We start from the raw sequence: 17,963 nt of genomic DNA, 5'->3' as shown, positions 1-17,963 counted from the left end.
TATTGTTGTGCTCAAACAGCAACATTACACACTAACTAACTTTAAAAAAGTAAAATTGCAATCAACCACCCCTTTAACTGCAAATTATAATTGCTGAATTTTTTTGTTTTTGTTTGTTTGCTTTATTTTTATTTGTGGAGCAGCTGCATTTTATGTTCTATATGCAGGCTACCAAGCAATAAGAATGGCCTGCCGTCCCATTGTGAGAATGTTTAGCACCAGTTGACTGGATCAGGGCTATATTCTTTTTTTGATCATGTAAATGCACTTTTTTATGCCTTGCAAAAAATGTAAATAACTTTATTTGTTATACACACTTCAAAAATTTAAGTTTGGTAAGATTTTTCCATGCTTTTGAAGTCTCTTAGTTCACCAAGGCTGCATTTATAATATTGTGAAATATTATTTTTACATTTAGAATAACGTTTTTGTTGTTGTTGTTGTTGTTTTGTATTTCAAAGCTTTTTGTTTCACATGATTCTTCAGACATCATTCTAATATGCTGATTTGGTGCTCAAGAAACATTTCTTATAATTAATGTTGAAAACAGTTTAGAAAACTGCTTAATATTATTGTGGAAAATGTGATAAATTTTTTCAGGATTCTTTGAAATAGAAACCTTTTGAAACATTATAAAAGTACTTACTTTCACTTTTGATCAATTTTTGCTTCCTTGGTAAATAAAAGTTTTAATTTCTCCCAAAAAAATGAAAAATCTGACTGACCCCAAACTTTTGAACAGTAGTGTATTTATGTGTTATGCAAAATTTAAAATACAAAATAGAACTATAAACGTGTGTGTGTGTGTGTGTGTATATGGTATTTAGTATGTGGCAGTAATGGAATTTATACAGTTTAATGTGACTTTTTATTAAATTGCTGTTAAAACGTTGTAAATAGAAGCAGGAGTCAAACAAAATGGAATGCTGTAATTGGCAATTTATTCTTCATAATCTCAGATATCATTAATAATTTCCGATTAATTGTACCTTTCCTGATCCCCAATGTGTGTGTCCTCAATCTCTTCTACACTTTAAAGAAAACCAAGCCAGTGACTGAAAAGCACCCTCCAGTACCTCACCCTGAGCCGGCCCACTTAATTTAGCAGCAGGTGCTTTTCATATTGGACAGTAAAAACATTTTATCTTAACCTGCTGAGGTTGCCTTTGAAAAAGCCTTTGTTTTTGCTCAGAGCTTTCCTGTAGTCTGAAACCTGATGAAGAAGAGTGAGGCAGCCAAACGTAAACACGGGGGGGAAACAGCAGGTTTCACTTAAAGGGCCAGCTGTGAGGGATGAGCCGACCTGCCTGTGTGAATCACTCCACATTCAAACCCCTTTCCCCCTCGAATACCCTGATAAGAATCCCGCCTGGCTTGATCCCCCCCATTCCTTGGTGTCTTCTATCAGTGCATAATGGAGGAAGGCAGGAAATACGCGTTTCATTGAGACAATACGCCGAACGATGTGGGTTGGTAATGAAAACCTGAATGTACCAAAAGCAAAACAAAACCGCTGAGCTGCATCTTTAGCGCTGAAACGCAGATTCCAGACTTTCATATGTTTGTTGGCAGATGCTCTTGTGCAAAATAGTGTGCGCTTATTGGCAAACACCTTTCTAATCAGAGCAGCAGACATGCTATCCTCAGTGCCAAAGGACATGTTTAAATCAGACCATGTTTGTGATTCAGTTTGGACCTGACGGAGCTGTTATGAAAGCCCCTATGAGGCCTTTTTCGTTGGCATTGGAGCAACAGAAACACCTGAAACTGTTTGGGAAAGCCACAACAAGAACCGATGTTCAATCAGTTTCCTAAAGCAGTTGTTCTACACTGCAGATGTGGTATTCATTGTCGTGTGGTTATTCATGCGTCTGTTTCCTCTAAATGCTGATTCTGATCTCGAAACTCTTAATGGAGAAGTTAATAGATGCCTTGTAAAAATAAAGACCTAGCACGGGCTGTATTTGGCATTGACTTTCAGTTGAGATTGGTTCATTCAGGTCTTTTGCTCTTGTTGGGCCCCAACTAGACACACGGGGCCTCTGAGAGTAAAGAGATTTGATTGATGGAATTTGGCCAGAGGTTGAAAATTAGATAGGGCATCAGTATATTGGCATTTTGGAAGCAGTGCTGATGCAGAGAGGGTTGGAGAAAATAGTTTGTTTGCTGTTAATTTCCCTGTTGTCTCAGGCCACATGTGATGGAAGTAGGGCAGAAATAATGGAGTCGTTTGAGTAATGCATAACATATGCTCTCTCTTTCTCATTCTCTTTAGTGAAATGCTGTTATTTTCTGTAGTTGAGCTTCACATTTTGGCTGAGTTTGTGCCCACACTTGCCTTTTAAGTGGGCTCTTAGGTAGTCCGTTGTCTTCAGTCATGCAGAGATGTTCATGATCATTAGAAAAATAGTCCTAAATACCATCAGATTATGTTTCTTTGGCCTGTAACAATAGCTGAATCCCATTTTGTGCTACATATAAATTAGTCTCACATTGCCAGACTTTGATTTTTAGCATAAAGTGTCTTCCTGCTTATTCTGTACCAATTGTTTATTGGGATAATTTGTGGTCCAGCTTATTCCAGCCAAGAATCACTCATTTAGACAGGAAAAGGCCATTTAACTAACATTTAAAGCACTCATTATGCTTAACCCAGTAAAAATCTGTGTACTCTGACTCCCAGATGTTGCATAAAACTTGCTAAGCATGGCTTGTTTGAGGAACAGACCTAAATTTAAGTCGTTATTCGCTCATAATCTTCCCCTTCAGTTAGCTGTTAGTGGTTGTGGCCACATTGAGTAACTTACTTACACTCTAAATCAAGATGAATATAATGTGAGAACAAATCATTCCACATTGTTGAACTGGATTAGTTTATTCATTGAAGAGATCCAACTCAAAAGAACAATTCATTCATTTGAGGGATATAAACATTTTTAATTAACTACAAACTAACGTTTGATCCCAAACTATCTAGCCACTACTGAGTGAGAACTTAATTTAGGCAACAGTTAAAACCCTGTTACCCGTTTTGGCATAGAGTATTTATTTATTTATTCGTTCATTTTTGTCTTTTAAAAAAATACTTTTAGAACATAATTTTGTTACTTTCTAAAAGTATTTTTTTTTTTTGCTTTTATTTTATTTTATTTGAAAATAAATCACAAAAATCTGAATTTCAACATTTATTTTGACATGTCCCAGTAACAAAAGAAAGTTAAGCACCTCTTTAGACTTGTTGAAATCAAATTAAACGAATGAAAAGATCCAATGAGTCGCATGGAAAAGAGCAGCTAGCACATTCTTCAGAATTTCTTCTTTTATGTTCCACATAAGAAAGAAAGCCATATGGGTTTAATGATGACAGGTGACAGAATCGATGCTTTTTCTAAAGTGTATTAAAACACAGAACAAAGGTTTTCCTGTCAACTTATCTGACATCTGACAGATTATTTAGTAACCTTCAGTGATCTGGTTAAACTCTTGAGCCTCTCTTGGTCAGCTGGGTGACTTGTTTGGCGCAAGTAGCATCAGCTTTAGACGAACCCAGAGATGGATCTTTCCCCAAATCCCCCTTTGGTCGAGCAACCGGAGCCCTGCCAGCTAGCGTTCACTCCCCAGGCTGGGGACACAGAGATTCGGAGAGGACGAAAGGGAGAGAAGAGGTGGAGCAGTGAAGCCAATCTCTGTGGGAACGTTGCTCTTCGCCGCATGTCAGGTGCACATCATAAAGGGCCTTTTGTGCTGAGCCTGTGAGCTGCAAAGCAGTCTGGGAGAGCGGAGAGCAGTAGGTAGAGCTCATGTTAGGGATGAGTCCTGAGCATTTTATGAACCCCATTCATCCTATCACTTCATATGAGACTGAGTGAAACATACTGTACCATAGTCTTTCACCCTGCTTGTATACTTCAGAGCTTATGACCTACTCAATGTAAATAATATAAATTGCGTTTTCAACTTTTACTATTGCTGTGTTGACTTCATTATCAAAGTTATTGTAGGAAGAAAACGTACAAAATATATATATTTTTTAAAAATACGATTATATTTTATATAATCTTGGAAGTTTTTCAGTGACTACGAACCAACATTTGTTTCCAAACTAACCGACTGAATATTTTATTTTATTTTATTTACTGCCTGTATGCTTTTTTTTGCCTATTAATTTAAAGTACGAATTTAAAAATAGGAAGCAACTAAACATTTTTTAAATGTATTTTAAGAATTATTTTTTTAGGAAATAAAATGCATAAATAAGGATATCAGTGTTTACTTTGATGTTTCACTTTTTAGTATAAAATGAGAAAATGAAAAAGACATTGTTTTTGTAATTTAAAGGGGTGGTTTACTGTTTTTTTTCTAGGCTTGATTGTGTTTATGGGGTGCAGTCTAACATGTGTTCATGCTTCATTTTTTAAAAAACGCATTATTTTTCATATCATTTACCTTTATTCCATACCGCTCTGTCCCTTCTCTGACAAACACCTCGATTACTTCCTGTTTTTATGAAGCCCCTCCCTCAGAAATACGTGATGGGCTCTGATTGGTTAGCTGGCTCAGTGTGTTGTGATTCACTAAACTGCCGAGCGTGCGTCTAAATGTCCCGCCCCTCAGCTCAGCGGCATGTGCTCCAGTTGTATTGTAAACAATGATTTATAACAATATAGAAACGTCTATATTGCTTATCAATTTGAGCCCGATTGAGACGCAGAGGATATTAGTGAAGAGGATCGCGCAAAACCTGTGCAAGCACGGCTCTTAATGGTATGTTTGTTTGTTTGTTGTCTCATACGTTTAGATACGCTGTTATTATGCTACTACTTATGTTAGCTTTTAATATACAGTTTTATTCTGATTAAAGCTTTAATACAGTACGCCAACCGCACACGCGTCCATGTATAACGCTTCTCATTGCTATGTGAAAATGGAGCAGATCTGACGATCTGAATGAGAGAGAGAGAGAGAGAGAGAGAGAGATGCAGAGCAGGGCGACGCGAGGAACAGGATTGAGAACCGCTGTTTTAGAACATTAATTTTGAAACTTGTGAATCCATTAGAATCGTTAGAAGACAGAATCGCGATTCATATATGAATAGATTTTTACGTGCACCCCTAGTTTTCTCTTCCTCTTCTCTAAAGCAGCACAGCATGGCCTCGCCCCTTCCTTACATGTTCCCGGCGGGTTTATCTGGGTCCGTGACGTATCAGACCCGGAAGTAGTTCGTTGTAGTCCCTTACCAGCCGTTTTTGTAGGCATTAAACTTCCAGAATTTTAAAAGACGATATCTCTGTTTGCATTGAACTTTCAGCGCTGCAACTTTGCAGATGTTGTTTATGCTCAAACAGCAACATTACACACTAACTAATGTTAAAAAAGTGAAATTGCAATAAACCACCCCTTTAAATAATTAAACATTTTTAGAAAGAAATTACACAAATCAGCATTTCAGTGTTTATTTTGACATTTCCCACTTCTGGTAATAAGATTGCTTTAATTTTTTTTTGTTATTTTTTTTACATTTTTATGAGGTATGTAAAAATGAATAGAACACAACACTTATTGTATAATTTTTAGCTGGCAATCAAGATTTTCTGAATGTTTTGTTTTTGAGTTTTAGACCATATACTCGGAGACCATCACCTTTATCCCTCTTTTTCATGCCCGTTTCAGTTTTCCCTCTGCCTTTATTTAATCATACTCTTTCTGTTTCCTCCCACCCTCTGAGCCCCTCTGCTCACTGCCCGTCTGTTTCTCTTTCTGTTTGTCTGTCTCTCACATGGTTTCTAACCTTGGCTAGAAATACCAGCATACCTAGATTCAGATCACAGGCTCTCAGTTATTTCTTCAAATAACGGCCATTGATGTTTTCTGACCTTCGTTTTGAGATGAATGGAGACGAGCTGATAAAAGAACTCGTGCTTGGATTTCTCATCCTGCCAGCGCTGGGCACACATGCATCTCTCTGTGAGGTGCTGCTTTGATCACGGGCGGCAGGGTTCAGCATCTATATGCCAACTGCTCAGCAGTCATGCCATAAATCACTTCATAAATCGCTTCATATGCAGGTGACGTAAGTGTCCGTGATGCATCCATTTCATCTTTTATATCAGTGGGATCTACTTCAATAATAACCTTGCTTTCAACTAGAAGTTTGCGTGGTTATTATGTTGAAGCTCTAGAGACTTGACCAGAAGTCAGATTACTGGTCAGAAGTGCTACCACCACCACACTGAGTTCAACAAGATTTACAAGATTGGTGTGGGCTAATGATGGAATATTAATATCTGTAGATTCAGTATACACAGTGCCTTGCGAAAGTATTCATACCCCTTGTTTTTTTTAAATTATGTTGCTGCCTTATGTTAAACTGCTTTAAATTACTTTTTTCACAACAATCTGCACTCCATGCACCATAATTACACACCAAAAAACAGGTTTGTGACAACTTTGCAAATTTATTAAAAAGGAAAAACTGAAATAAATACTTTGTATAAATAGTCATAACCTTAACTTAGTTGAAGCACCTTTACAGCCTCAAGTCTTTTTTGGTATGATGTGGCAAGCTTTGTACTTCTGCATAAAAATCAAGCACATTTCATCTCTGCTAGATATTTCACAGTCTACTATTTGAAAGGTGGAAGCATTTAGGACCAGTAGTCATGGAGTGAGATCACAGAGTGCTGAAGCTAAAAGTCTCCAATGCTCAGCTGAAGAGTTATAAACTTCCACTGCCATTAATCTCAGCATAAAATCATGTGGCGGGAGCTTCATGGAATGGGTTTCCACGGCTGAGCAGCTGCTTGCAAACTTCATATCAACAAGTAAAATTCCAAGCTTTGGATGTAGGGCTGTAAAGCATACTGCCACTAGACTCTGGAGCAGTGGAAACCTGTTCTGTGGACTAACAAATCACGCTTCTCTGTTTGGCAGTCTGATGGGTGAGAGTAGGTTTGGTGGATGCCAGAAGAACATTACCTGCCTGACTGCATTGTGCCAGCTGCTCAATTTGGTGGAGGAGGGATAATGGTATAGGGGCTGTTTTTCATGGGTTGGGTTAAGTCCCTTACTTCCCGTGAAGGGAAATCTTAATGCTTCAGCATACCAAGAAATTATGAACAATGCTCTGCTACCAAGTTTTTTGGGAACAGTTTGGGGAAGGCCCTTTTCTATTCCAATATGACTGTCCCAGTGCTCAAAGCATGGTGCATGAAAACATTGGTTGGATGAGTTTGGTATGGAAGAACTTGACTGGCCCGTATACTGGACGGGCAAAAACTCCAAAACTCAGTTCCTGTTGATGTAATGCTCCCAGTACTTTTGTTCATTATATAAATATGTTTATCTGCCATAACATGGTAATGTTAATGATCAGAATTTTAATATCTCTAATACTTTCTCAATAAAGCTAAGCCCATACCTGAAGTTATACATGAAAAACTGGCATTGAAGCCAGTATTGTGACTGACCATTCATACGTTTTAATCACACTTTAATTTCCGTGCTGCCCACCTGCAGCATTTCTATAACCTGTAACCCACCATCTTGCCCTTAATGGCAAAGCACTGACTGATGATATGAAAGTGATTTAATTTGATGCGAGAACATCTGGAGTTGTATAACTCAGCAGTAGCATCAGGTTCATAATTTCAATTACAGAAGTGGATTGATGTGGGCTTTTGAAGGTGACTCGATCCTTTTATGGTGAACGATATGATTCAGAAGACGTTTTTGGCACTGGTATGCCTTAGACTTGCAATCCGACCCAAAAATCGGTGAAGAATTTTTTTGGATGACTTATGAGGCGATTAAAGATATATTTATGTTATAACTGTAAAATCCGGCATGTATCAAATTTGTTGATGTGCAGTGTCTGCTTTAGTGGTAAAGGGAGCCATATTTGGTGAGGAAAAGTGAAGCTTTATCTAACTGGCTTCAGACGCTATAGATAGGCTGTGAATATATTTGCTAAATTATTTGCCTACATTCTTAAAAATAAAGATTCTTTATTGGCATCTGTGGTTCCTTTTAACATCCATGAAACATTTCAAAAGCACAAAAGTTTCTTTAAAGAACCAGCCTAAAGAACATTCGTAAAGTATAAAGAGCTGTTCACTGCCAGGTGGCCCAGTAGTGCACAACACAATGAAATCTCCACAACACAATGAAATTAGCTACAACACAATGGAAACAAGCAGCAACACAATGGAAACAAGTCACAACACAAAGGAATCAAGCAGCAACACAACAAAATTAGCAGAAAACATTGGAAGCAAGTCGCAACACAAATAAATTAGCACAACACAACAGAAACAAGCCACAACACAACCAAATTATCACAACACGACGGAAACAAGCAGCAACACAATGGAAACAAGTCACAACACAGTGGAAACAAGTCACAACACAACGGAAACAAGCCGCAACACAATGGAAACAAGCCGCAACATGACAAAATATGCGCAATTAACACAATGAAAACACAATAAAATTACCACAACACAACAAAAACAAGCCACAACACAGTGAAATTAGCACAACACAACTAAATTAGTCCTATGCCTTGTGTTGTGGCGATTTCGTTGTTGTGGAGATTTCATTGTGTTGTGCACTACTGGGCCACCGTAGGTTCTTCATGGCATTGCTGCAAAAATTATTTTTAAAACCTTTGTTTTTAGGAGTGTAGTTATTTATTTTTAGACATTTCCCTCCTTTTCCGTGTAGAAATGTTCAACCCAGTTGTCCAGGAGAGCATTAAATACACATGCTGAAGCTAGACGTATCATAAACAGAGACATGTTATGACTCGAACTGCTGGTTTAGTGCATATGTAACTGCAATATGATGTTATCAGACGTATTCATGTGTTAAATCCGCCAGCAATATCATCCTGATAAGAATCACTGGTCCGTTTACTTAAGTCAAAGGCAAGATGTTACTCCATTTTGTTTTAATTTTCTTCCTTGCCATGTAGCAAATCCCACTTTAATGAAAATGAAAACTATCAGATGATGTATTTTTTGAACATCTGTGCCAAAAGATCCGCCTTGTGATGCAGTTTATTCTTTTTTGTTTTTCTTACCCCCCATACTCTGCTGTGTTGTCTGTGTAAAAAGCACTTCAAATAGCACTGGCAGAGTCCTACGCTTGATTTGGCTCCTTTTCCACTGCACATCTCTGTCTTATACACAGTCGACATCAAACGCATCTCCTGTCCAAGCATCAAAGAACGGGATGGTTTGTTTCTGTCTCTCTTGCCCTTTCCCTGTTCCTGGAGCTGGTGTTTATGCTGGGATTTTCATTAGCAAACACATGCTAGACGTGCTAATCCCTTATGGTCTGATTTTTGCCTCGTTCTGATGGGGCCCAGCTGTATCGCTGTGGCGTATTTGTGCGAGGAGCGAACTTTGAAAACAAAGTTTGTCAGAGTGATGAATCTTGAGGCTGACAGGAAGCTGGCACTGATCTGGGTGTCTTAAGCTTGATGGTGGCCCACAGTTATTTGCTCAAAGTGACGATACTCCACCACAATTAAATGCATTAGGAAAAGTTTTAAATCAAACCCAGCATTGCGAACGGATACACAGTCAGTGGTATGTTTGCGATACAGCAGTATATATATATATATCCCTACAGTAGGGAAAATATTTTTTGATCCCCTGCTGATTTTGCATGTTTGCCCACTGACAAAGAAATGATCAGTCTATAATTTTAATGGTAGGTTTATTTGAACAGTTGTAGGTTTTATTTATAACAAAAAAATCCAGAAAAAAACGCATTTAAAAAAAGTTATAAATTGATTTGCATTTTAATGAGTCAAATAAGTATTTGACCCCTTCGCAAAACATGACTTAGTACTTGGTGGCAAAACCCTTGTTGGGCAATCACAGAGGTCAGACATTTCTTGTAGTTGGCCACCAGGTTTGCACACACCTCAGGAGGGATTTTGTCCCACTCCTCTTTGCAGATCCTCTCCAAGTCATTAAGGTTTCGAGGCTGATGTTTGGCAACTCGAACCTTCAGCTGCCTCCACAGATTTTCTATGGGATTAAGGTCTGGAGACTGGCTAGACCACTCCAGGACCTTAATGTGCTTCTTCCTGAGCCACTCCTTTGTTGCCATGGGTCATTGTCATGCTGGAATACCCATCCACGACCCATTTTCAATGCCCTGGCTGGCTCCGTCCATCGCCCCTTTGATGCGGTGCAGTTGTCCTGTCTCCTTAGCAGAAAAACACCCCCAGAGCATAATGTTTCCACCTCCATGTTCGATGGTGGGGATGGTGTTCTTGGGGTCATAGGCAGCATTCCTCCTCCTCCAAACACGGTGAATTGAGTTGATGCTCGATTTTGGTCTCATCTGACCACAACACTTTCACCCAGTTCTCCTCTGAATCATTGGCAAACTTGGTCTCAGACGGGCCTGTACATGTGCTTTCTTGAGCAGGGGGACCTTGCGGGCGCTGCAGGATTTCAGTCCTTCACAGCGTAGTGTGTTACCAATTGTTTTCTTGTTGACTATGGTCCCAGCTGCCTTGAGATCATTGACAAGATCCTCCCGTGTAGTTCTGGGCTGATTCCTCACCGTTCTCATGATCATTGAAACTCCAAGAGGTGAGATCTTGCATGGAGCCCCAGTAGAGGTCTGCAAGCCCGTCGGGTCCCGACGGGGCCCGACACGCCGAGTCCATTCGGGCCGGGCTCAGGCCATTTTTTTTTTTTTACAGATCGGGCTCGGGTCGGGCTCGGGCTCATTTAGCTTCTCTCCTTTTATTGTGCCCATATACGCGCAGAGCACACATGGCTAATTAAATACTGATTATTTTATAAATATTATACATCGCCTAAGCAATACGCAACGCATACGCACACATTAGCATACAAGTGACCATGCAGAGCATCAGGAAGAAGTTGGAGCGTGGAATTACAAAAAGTTCCCAATGCTTCGGGAAAAGCTGCATTTTTGATCAGCCATGCATTTGATGATGATCCACGCCATCTCCTCACTGGATGCGCCTTTAGAGAGAAATGCATCTTTAGGGATTTTATAATGAAAGAGTTTTTGTTTTCGATTCGAATTATTTCGCTTTTAAAGTAGTAATTCAAAGCTTTCTATAGATACTATATTTATCAAGTCAGTGAGGCAAGTAGGCTATATGCTGTGTTTCGGTTTTTCAGAACGCCCGCTTGCTCAAAACCGAAACTTTTTATTTTTTATTTTTATGAAAGCACGCTTTGTTGATATTGTGAGTGCACGCAAATAAAAGTAGACCCTTTACGGTTCGAACAACGTAGCCTTTACTCTTACCTTTATGAGCAAAAATGACAGCGTATTTTGAAATGTTTCCAATGCAAGTGATCATTCTTGCGCGTCCTCTAAAGCGCGCTTCAGCTTCCACTCTCCGCACAAACTACTGGATATGCATCAGTGCACATTTATCTAGCTCAAGCGTTTAAACTAACATTGTGGAGCTGTTTTATAATTATAGATTTAATTTTAGAGAAGTCGTGATGATTTGAGAAAGCTAAATTTATCAAACGTAGGCAATGATCAACTCGCTGTCTGCCGCTGGCCGCTTGATCGTAACTTTAAAAAACAAAAACTTACATTTAACGAATAAAAAAAAAAAATGCTCCAAACGTTTTTCTAAATTAACTTAATAAAATAACTAAACGAATTACAATCACTTTGCCATTTCATACAAAACTGAACTATTTTAATAGCTGAAACGGTAGTAGATAAGCTGTTTTGGGAGAAGGGGGAAAAAAGACGGGCTCGGGTCGGACTCGGGCCGAGAATTCTGATAAGCTGTCGGACACGGGCCGGGCTAGGGCCTGAGCGTCTCGGGCCAGGGCCGGGCTAGGGCCTAAATTTTAGGCCCGTGCAGGGCTCTAAGCCCCAGACCGAGGGAGATTGACAGTTATTTTGTGTTTCTTCCATTTGCGAATAATCGTACCAACTGTTGTCACCTTCTCACCAAGCTGCTTGGCGATGGTCTTGTAGCCCATTCCAGCCTTGTGCCGGTCTACAATCTTGTCCCTGAAATCCTTGGACAGCTCTTTGGTCTTGGCCATGGTGGACAGTTTGGAATCTGATTGATTGATTGCTTCTGTGGACAGGTTGACTTTTATACAGGTAACAAGCTGAGATTAGGAGCACTCTCTTAAAGGGAGTGCTCCTAATCTCAGCTTGTTACCTGTATAAAAGTCAACCTGTTTGGAATCTGATTGATTGATTGCTTCTGTGGACAGGTTGACTTTTATACAGGTAACAAGCTGAGATTAGGAGCACTCCCTTTAAGAGAGTGCTCCTAAACTCAGCTCCTTACATGTATAAAAGACACCTGGGAGCCAGAAATTTTGCTGATTGATAGGGGATCAAATACTTATTCGACTCATTAAAGGTGCCATAGAATGCATTGATACAATATTTGAAATTGTTCTCTGATATCTACATAAAAGGTATGTGGCTTAGATAAGGGCAAAAATTCTCCAGAAACAGTTTTACATGTCCATTTACAACCCTAGGATTTCTCCCTAGAATGAAACGGTCTGTTATTGGCTTATTTGGAAGGGTCATGAATAATAATGTTGATGTCACGAATCCGGTCTATGAACTTCCGTTCACTCACCACCAGAGGTCACTCACCACATTGACTCTCACACCATACATCACACTGGACTGCATTTCCCATCATCCATTGCACTGATGACACATACACAGCTGATTACACTGATTGCACACACAGCTGATTGCACTGATCACACACCCTACATAAGCCATGGACTTTCTCTCCCTCACGGCCGAGTATTGTATGCATTTATCACTGTTCTAGCTTTAGCTACTCTACAGAGCCTGTTGTAGTTTCCCTAGTCTTGCCTTGCCTGTTTCGGATTGTGTTTTCCCCTGCCTGGACTTCTGCTTACGTTTCTCGGATTACCTCTCTTGTCAAGCCCCTTTGGATACTGATCGCTGTCGACTGACCCATTGCCTGTTTTAGATGACTCTTTGCCTTGCCTGTGATATACCTGTCTGCCATTGTTTGACCCTTGCTTGTTTCCTGACCACGCCTTTGCAAATAAAAGCTCGCACATGGATCCGCATGTCTCTCATCTCGTTGGCTCCGTAACAGTTGAGCTCTGCTCTGATTGGCTGTTTCACAGTGCGGCTCATTTCAGTAGCTTACATGAAGGAAACACAGGGAAAATATATATTTCAATACTTTCTCGCGCAGTTATATCGTTGGGTAATTATACTGTAAATAAAATGTGGGCATCAGGGAGCTGCTATTAATATGCTGGGCATTGAAACCGCTTTCAAATTGCATGATCACTTTTTAGTTTCACTTTCACTTTGGAGATTCGCGATCGCACATACTCTGTTTATACTATGGAGCGCCAGTACTTACCACGCATTTTACAAGATCAGATGCTTGTCAGTGGTGCTCAGGATCTGTAAATCATTCGCCGTCATCCTCAGTCATCTCTCCTTACTCTGTTTATGTGGTAAGTGAAATATTATGTACTGCAATGTAACAGGCTACTGCTAGCAAGGAGCTAATCATGTCCCTTTAGTGGCTCACATTATTTTATTAGAACACGTTATTTGCTTTCCGTACCTTTCTGAATACACACAAACCTATCCCTGCACTTCACATTCCCTGCACAGCCTGGAACATAACATTTATTTCCATGATCTGCCATTTTCGTTGTTGTCCTCGCTTGTTTCTTCACAAATTGAATGAATGAATGAATGAATGAGGCATTTATATAGCGCTTTAATGTGTATTGCAATACACCCAAAGCGCTTTACAATCATGTGGGGGGTCTCTCCTCAACCACCACCAGGAAATTATACCTGCAGAACTTCTGATGGTTCGTCTGGCATAGAACATGGGCGGGTATATGCAAATGTTGGGGGCGTAACTATTAGTGTTCCCGACTGTTATGTCACAGTCGGTGTTATGTTCTGATTCGCCTATTTTTCAGTGGTCTTTTTATATTCATGAGATTTACATAAGAAGGAGGAAACAATGGTGTTTGAGCCTCACGGTATGTCATTTCCATGTACAGACCTGCTATTATTCAACTATGCCAAGGTAAACACAGTTTTCCATTCTATGGCACCTTTAAAATGCAAATCAATTTATTTAATTTTCTGGATTTTTGTTGTTGTTATTCTGTCTCTCACTGTTCAAATAAACCTACCATTAAAATTATAGACTGATAATTTCTTTGTCATTGGGCAAATGTACAAAATCAGCAGGGGATCAAATAATTTTTCCCCCCACTGTAATATATAATATATATAAATGTAAAAAGTAATTATGTACATACATGGTTGAGTAGTTAATATAGTGTAATATAATATAGATAATTTAACAGTATTTTATATAATTGTTGACTAGTTAATATAATGTGATATAATATAATAGTTTTACAGTATTTGAAACTGAGAAAACTAGTATTTAAATTATAATTATAATCAATAGAATTGGATTTATTTATATTATTTATTTTATATTTATATAAAATATTTGTAGATATTTTATTATTAATATTTTTATATTTACATAATTTTTTAATATGCCATACAAATATACATTATATATTTTATTATATATAAGTAATAATATATACCTATTTTAGATTTTGTTTTCCAAGCTTATGAAGACATTTTTCAAGTATGTTTTATATTATACATTTTATATTGCATGTTTTATGTTTAATTTAGTTATTATATTTCATTATGTTAAGAGGGTTATTATAATTATAAAATAGGGCTATTAATTGGTTAAAAACTGTAATCAAATCAGTTACTCAATATTTCAATATTTGCTGAGAAAAATGAATCAATTGAAATTTAAATATTTTTTGTACATTTAATATGATACTTTTTTTATCACGCTATTTTTACTTGACAAATTAAAGTTTTAAAATGGCATTCCTTATAATAACATGAAGAACATGATCTGTTCGTACAGAATATAATAGAACTATTAACCAAGTCAGCAGAGGCATTTATTTCTTCTCTTCACCAGACACAAGATGTTTGTATATGTCAGAGTTCCTGTTTCCTGGAGCTGTAAACGCCAATCACACATTGTGCTTCTTGCAAACCGTGTTGTTAACATTGTCTTTAAAACACACTTCACAGCGGAATGCCCCGTGGATCTGGCCCATCAGACCACTTGAAGACTGAACATAAACACACGTTCATGGAGTGAGATTCCTTCAGTCTGCTGTTGCACTCGTTCATCTGTTTCTCTTCTCTTCAGGATTCTCAGTTTTATGCAGTAACAATTATTTATTTTAAATATGTGTTCAGCATTTAGTCCAAGACATTTCTTGTGCTAAGAAGTTCTCTGGAAGCAGACTTTCACACATTGTAACCAGCTGTCCAGACATTTTTTTCCATGGAACAACTTGCACTTTTCCCAAGTCTTTATGATCAGAAATATAGATCTGTATCCACTGAATTTTCTCAGTGTTTTTAGAAACAGTTCATCCTAAAATGAAATTTCAGTCATTATTTATGAAACCAAAAACACTAGCAAAAATGAATTTCTGAAAAAAAAAAAAAATCTAAAAGTAATAATTTGAAAAAGCAGTTTCTGTATGTTCTGCAAGTAAAAAAGTCTTTAAAATGGCCTGGATATGTATATAGGTCAGGCATAACATGATCAAAGCGGCCCAGCATAGTGTCCAAAATCCTTGCACACACACACATACACACACACACACACACAAAATCCTTTGGGTGTTGCTGAGTGCAGTTTGACGTGCAGAGGTGTTCTCAGAAACCCCAAACGGGGCCAGAGCTAGCCTCTAAATCACTCTATCACTCACCATCCGAGCGCTTGAGAAAGCATAGATTGTGAACCATTCATGAGGATGAAGATCAAAATCTAAAACCACTGCTGTTATCGAGTAAAAGTGAGCACAAACTAGAAGCCAAGTTTGAGGATCCAGTTTGTACTTTTCCCACAAAATGTTTTCCAAGGTCAGAACCGCAGTGCAGTACATGCTGTAAATTGCATCACATAATATTTAATACTCCCTTCCCTCCGTCTCTCGTCTCATGCAGGTGCAGTACTCAGATCGGCAAACTGACAAAGAGTTCATGACCTACCTGACCCTCTCACCTGTGCAGATGACCTTCCACGGCATTGGGAGCTCCATTCCAGCTAGCCACGACCAGGTTATCTATCTATCTATCTATCTATCTATCTATCTATCTATCTATCTATCTATCTATCTATCTATCTATCTATCTGTCTGTCTGTCTGTCTGTCTGTCTGTCTGTCTGTCTGTCTGTCTGTCTGTCTGTCTGTCTGTCTGTCTGTCTGTCTGTCTCAATGTCTCAATGTCTCAATGTCTCTCTGTCTGTCTCAATGTCTCTCTGTCTGTCTGTCGTTCTATCTATCTCTCTATCTGTCTGTCTGTGTCTGTCTCTGTCTGTCTATCTATCTATCTATCTATCTATCTATCTATCTATCTATCTATCTATCTATCTATCTATCTATCTATCTATCATTCTATCTATCTATCATTCTTTTGATCTATCTGTCTGTCTGTCTGTCTCTCCGTTTATCTATCTGTCCATCTATCGTTTTTCTATCTTTACACTTAAAGTCCCCCTGTAGTCAGAAATTGTATCCCTTAAAACTCATATTTGATAATCAGAATTACATATTTAAATGTTTTTTCTTGTGAAAATAATTTTCTCATGCCTTAAAATAGCTTGAATGTAACTCTACACCCTTGCCTCCTTTACTATGCGTGGATCTATGAATATGCAAATTAGCCCCGCCTCCATTCAGTAACACCAGCCAGGGCCTTCTGATCAATTCAATTCAATTCAATTCAAACCACGGATAATGACTGATAAAACTATGTTTTTACTGAAACTGTTTTTTTATTGAAATACTTTGCATGCCATCTCTATGCTATGATCTCTATGCACGCCGCGTTTGTATAAATGGAGAGAGGGATATGCTAAGAATCTATCCCTTGATGTGATTGGTTGTCGAATTTTGTGACGTAGCAAACCAAGGGCTGTTTCAAACCGCGTTTCTGGAACAGCCTTTGGGAAACTACAGTTTTAAGGAGAAAATACTCAGCAATGGTGTTGATTTATGGATTGGCACATGGTTTGTCTAAAAGCAAATTAAAAACACTACATAGACAAATAAACATAAAAAAACTTGATTTTCACTACAGGAGGACTTTAATGTATGCAGTTTTTACTTGAACAAAATGTAAAATGAAATTACATTTATTTCACTCAGACAAAACGTTTCAAATTATAAAAAAGTGTTCATTTAAAATTACTGTAACACCAGTTGGCTGATGTCACTTGGTTTGATATTTTGCATCTAAAACAGTGATATTCAGACATTGTCAGTGTGATTTAAGTGCCCGAAGGTTTTGGGTTTCTTCGCATTTGTTATGTTAAATGAGTTCCAGATACAGATGATTTTAAAGAAATGATTTGTTCAGCAGGCTGGTATTTCATCACCTTTTTCCCACGGTTTTTCAAGCCAGTTACCGCATTCCATGCCGATTCGTTGATTGCTTTGGAATACAAAACTGATATTGGGAAGATGTCAAACCGACTGACACATTTGTGCTGACAGATCTGAAAGCATCACGCAGTGTGCTGTCAATAAGAGGTGTTCATTATGAAGATTCATTGGGGAGAACATGTTGTGCACAGATATTTTATTGCATTGTTTGTTTGCAGAGTTTCCTTGGATATATCTGACTATCCACAGCCAGTTACTTACTAGCACAGTTTCAGCATTCAGGCAATCGGAACACGCACAGCCATTATCCCCATTGTTAGTGATAAGCGTGGTTTAGTGACAGACCAGACCACGTTTGATTAGGTTTTCTTTTTTCATTTTTCTTGCAGTAATTATGAAACAAAAAGAGCCCTAGGATCTGGGCTGGCTAGTATTCAT

The 17,963-nt window shown here is 38.4% G+C and overlaps 1 protein-coding gene across 2 annotated transcripts in view; it reads left to right on the top strand.

The window, feature by feature from the left end:
* The window catches only part of stau2 (staufen double-stranded RNA binding protein 2), a 140,241-nt gene that overhangs the window by 78,897 nt on the left and 43,381 nt on the right, over positions 1-17,963 (top strand). For both annotated transcript variants that reach the window (XM_058765174.1, XM_058765175.1), the window contains exon 13: positions 16,085-16,198. In XM_058765174.1, coding sequence (XP_058621157.1) covers positions 16,085-16,198 — 114 coding nt within the window. The remainder of the gene's footprint in view (positions 1-16,084; positions 16,199-17,963) is intronic.

This window comes from Onychostoma macrolepis, chromosome 24 (genome assembly GCF_012432095.1).
Source record: "Onychostoma macrolepis isolate SWU-2019 chromosome 24, ASM1243209v1, whole genome shotgun sequence".
In the NCBI taxonomy this organism is placed as follows: Eukaryota; Metazoa; Chordata; class Actinopteri; order Cypriniformes; family Cyprinidae; genus Onychostoma; species Onychostoma macrolepis.
The sequence above is the reverse complement of the archived record's forward strand: the minus strand, read 5'-3'. Positions and strand labels throughout refer to the sequence as shown.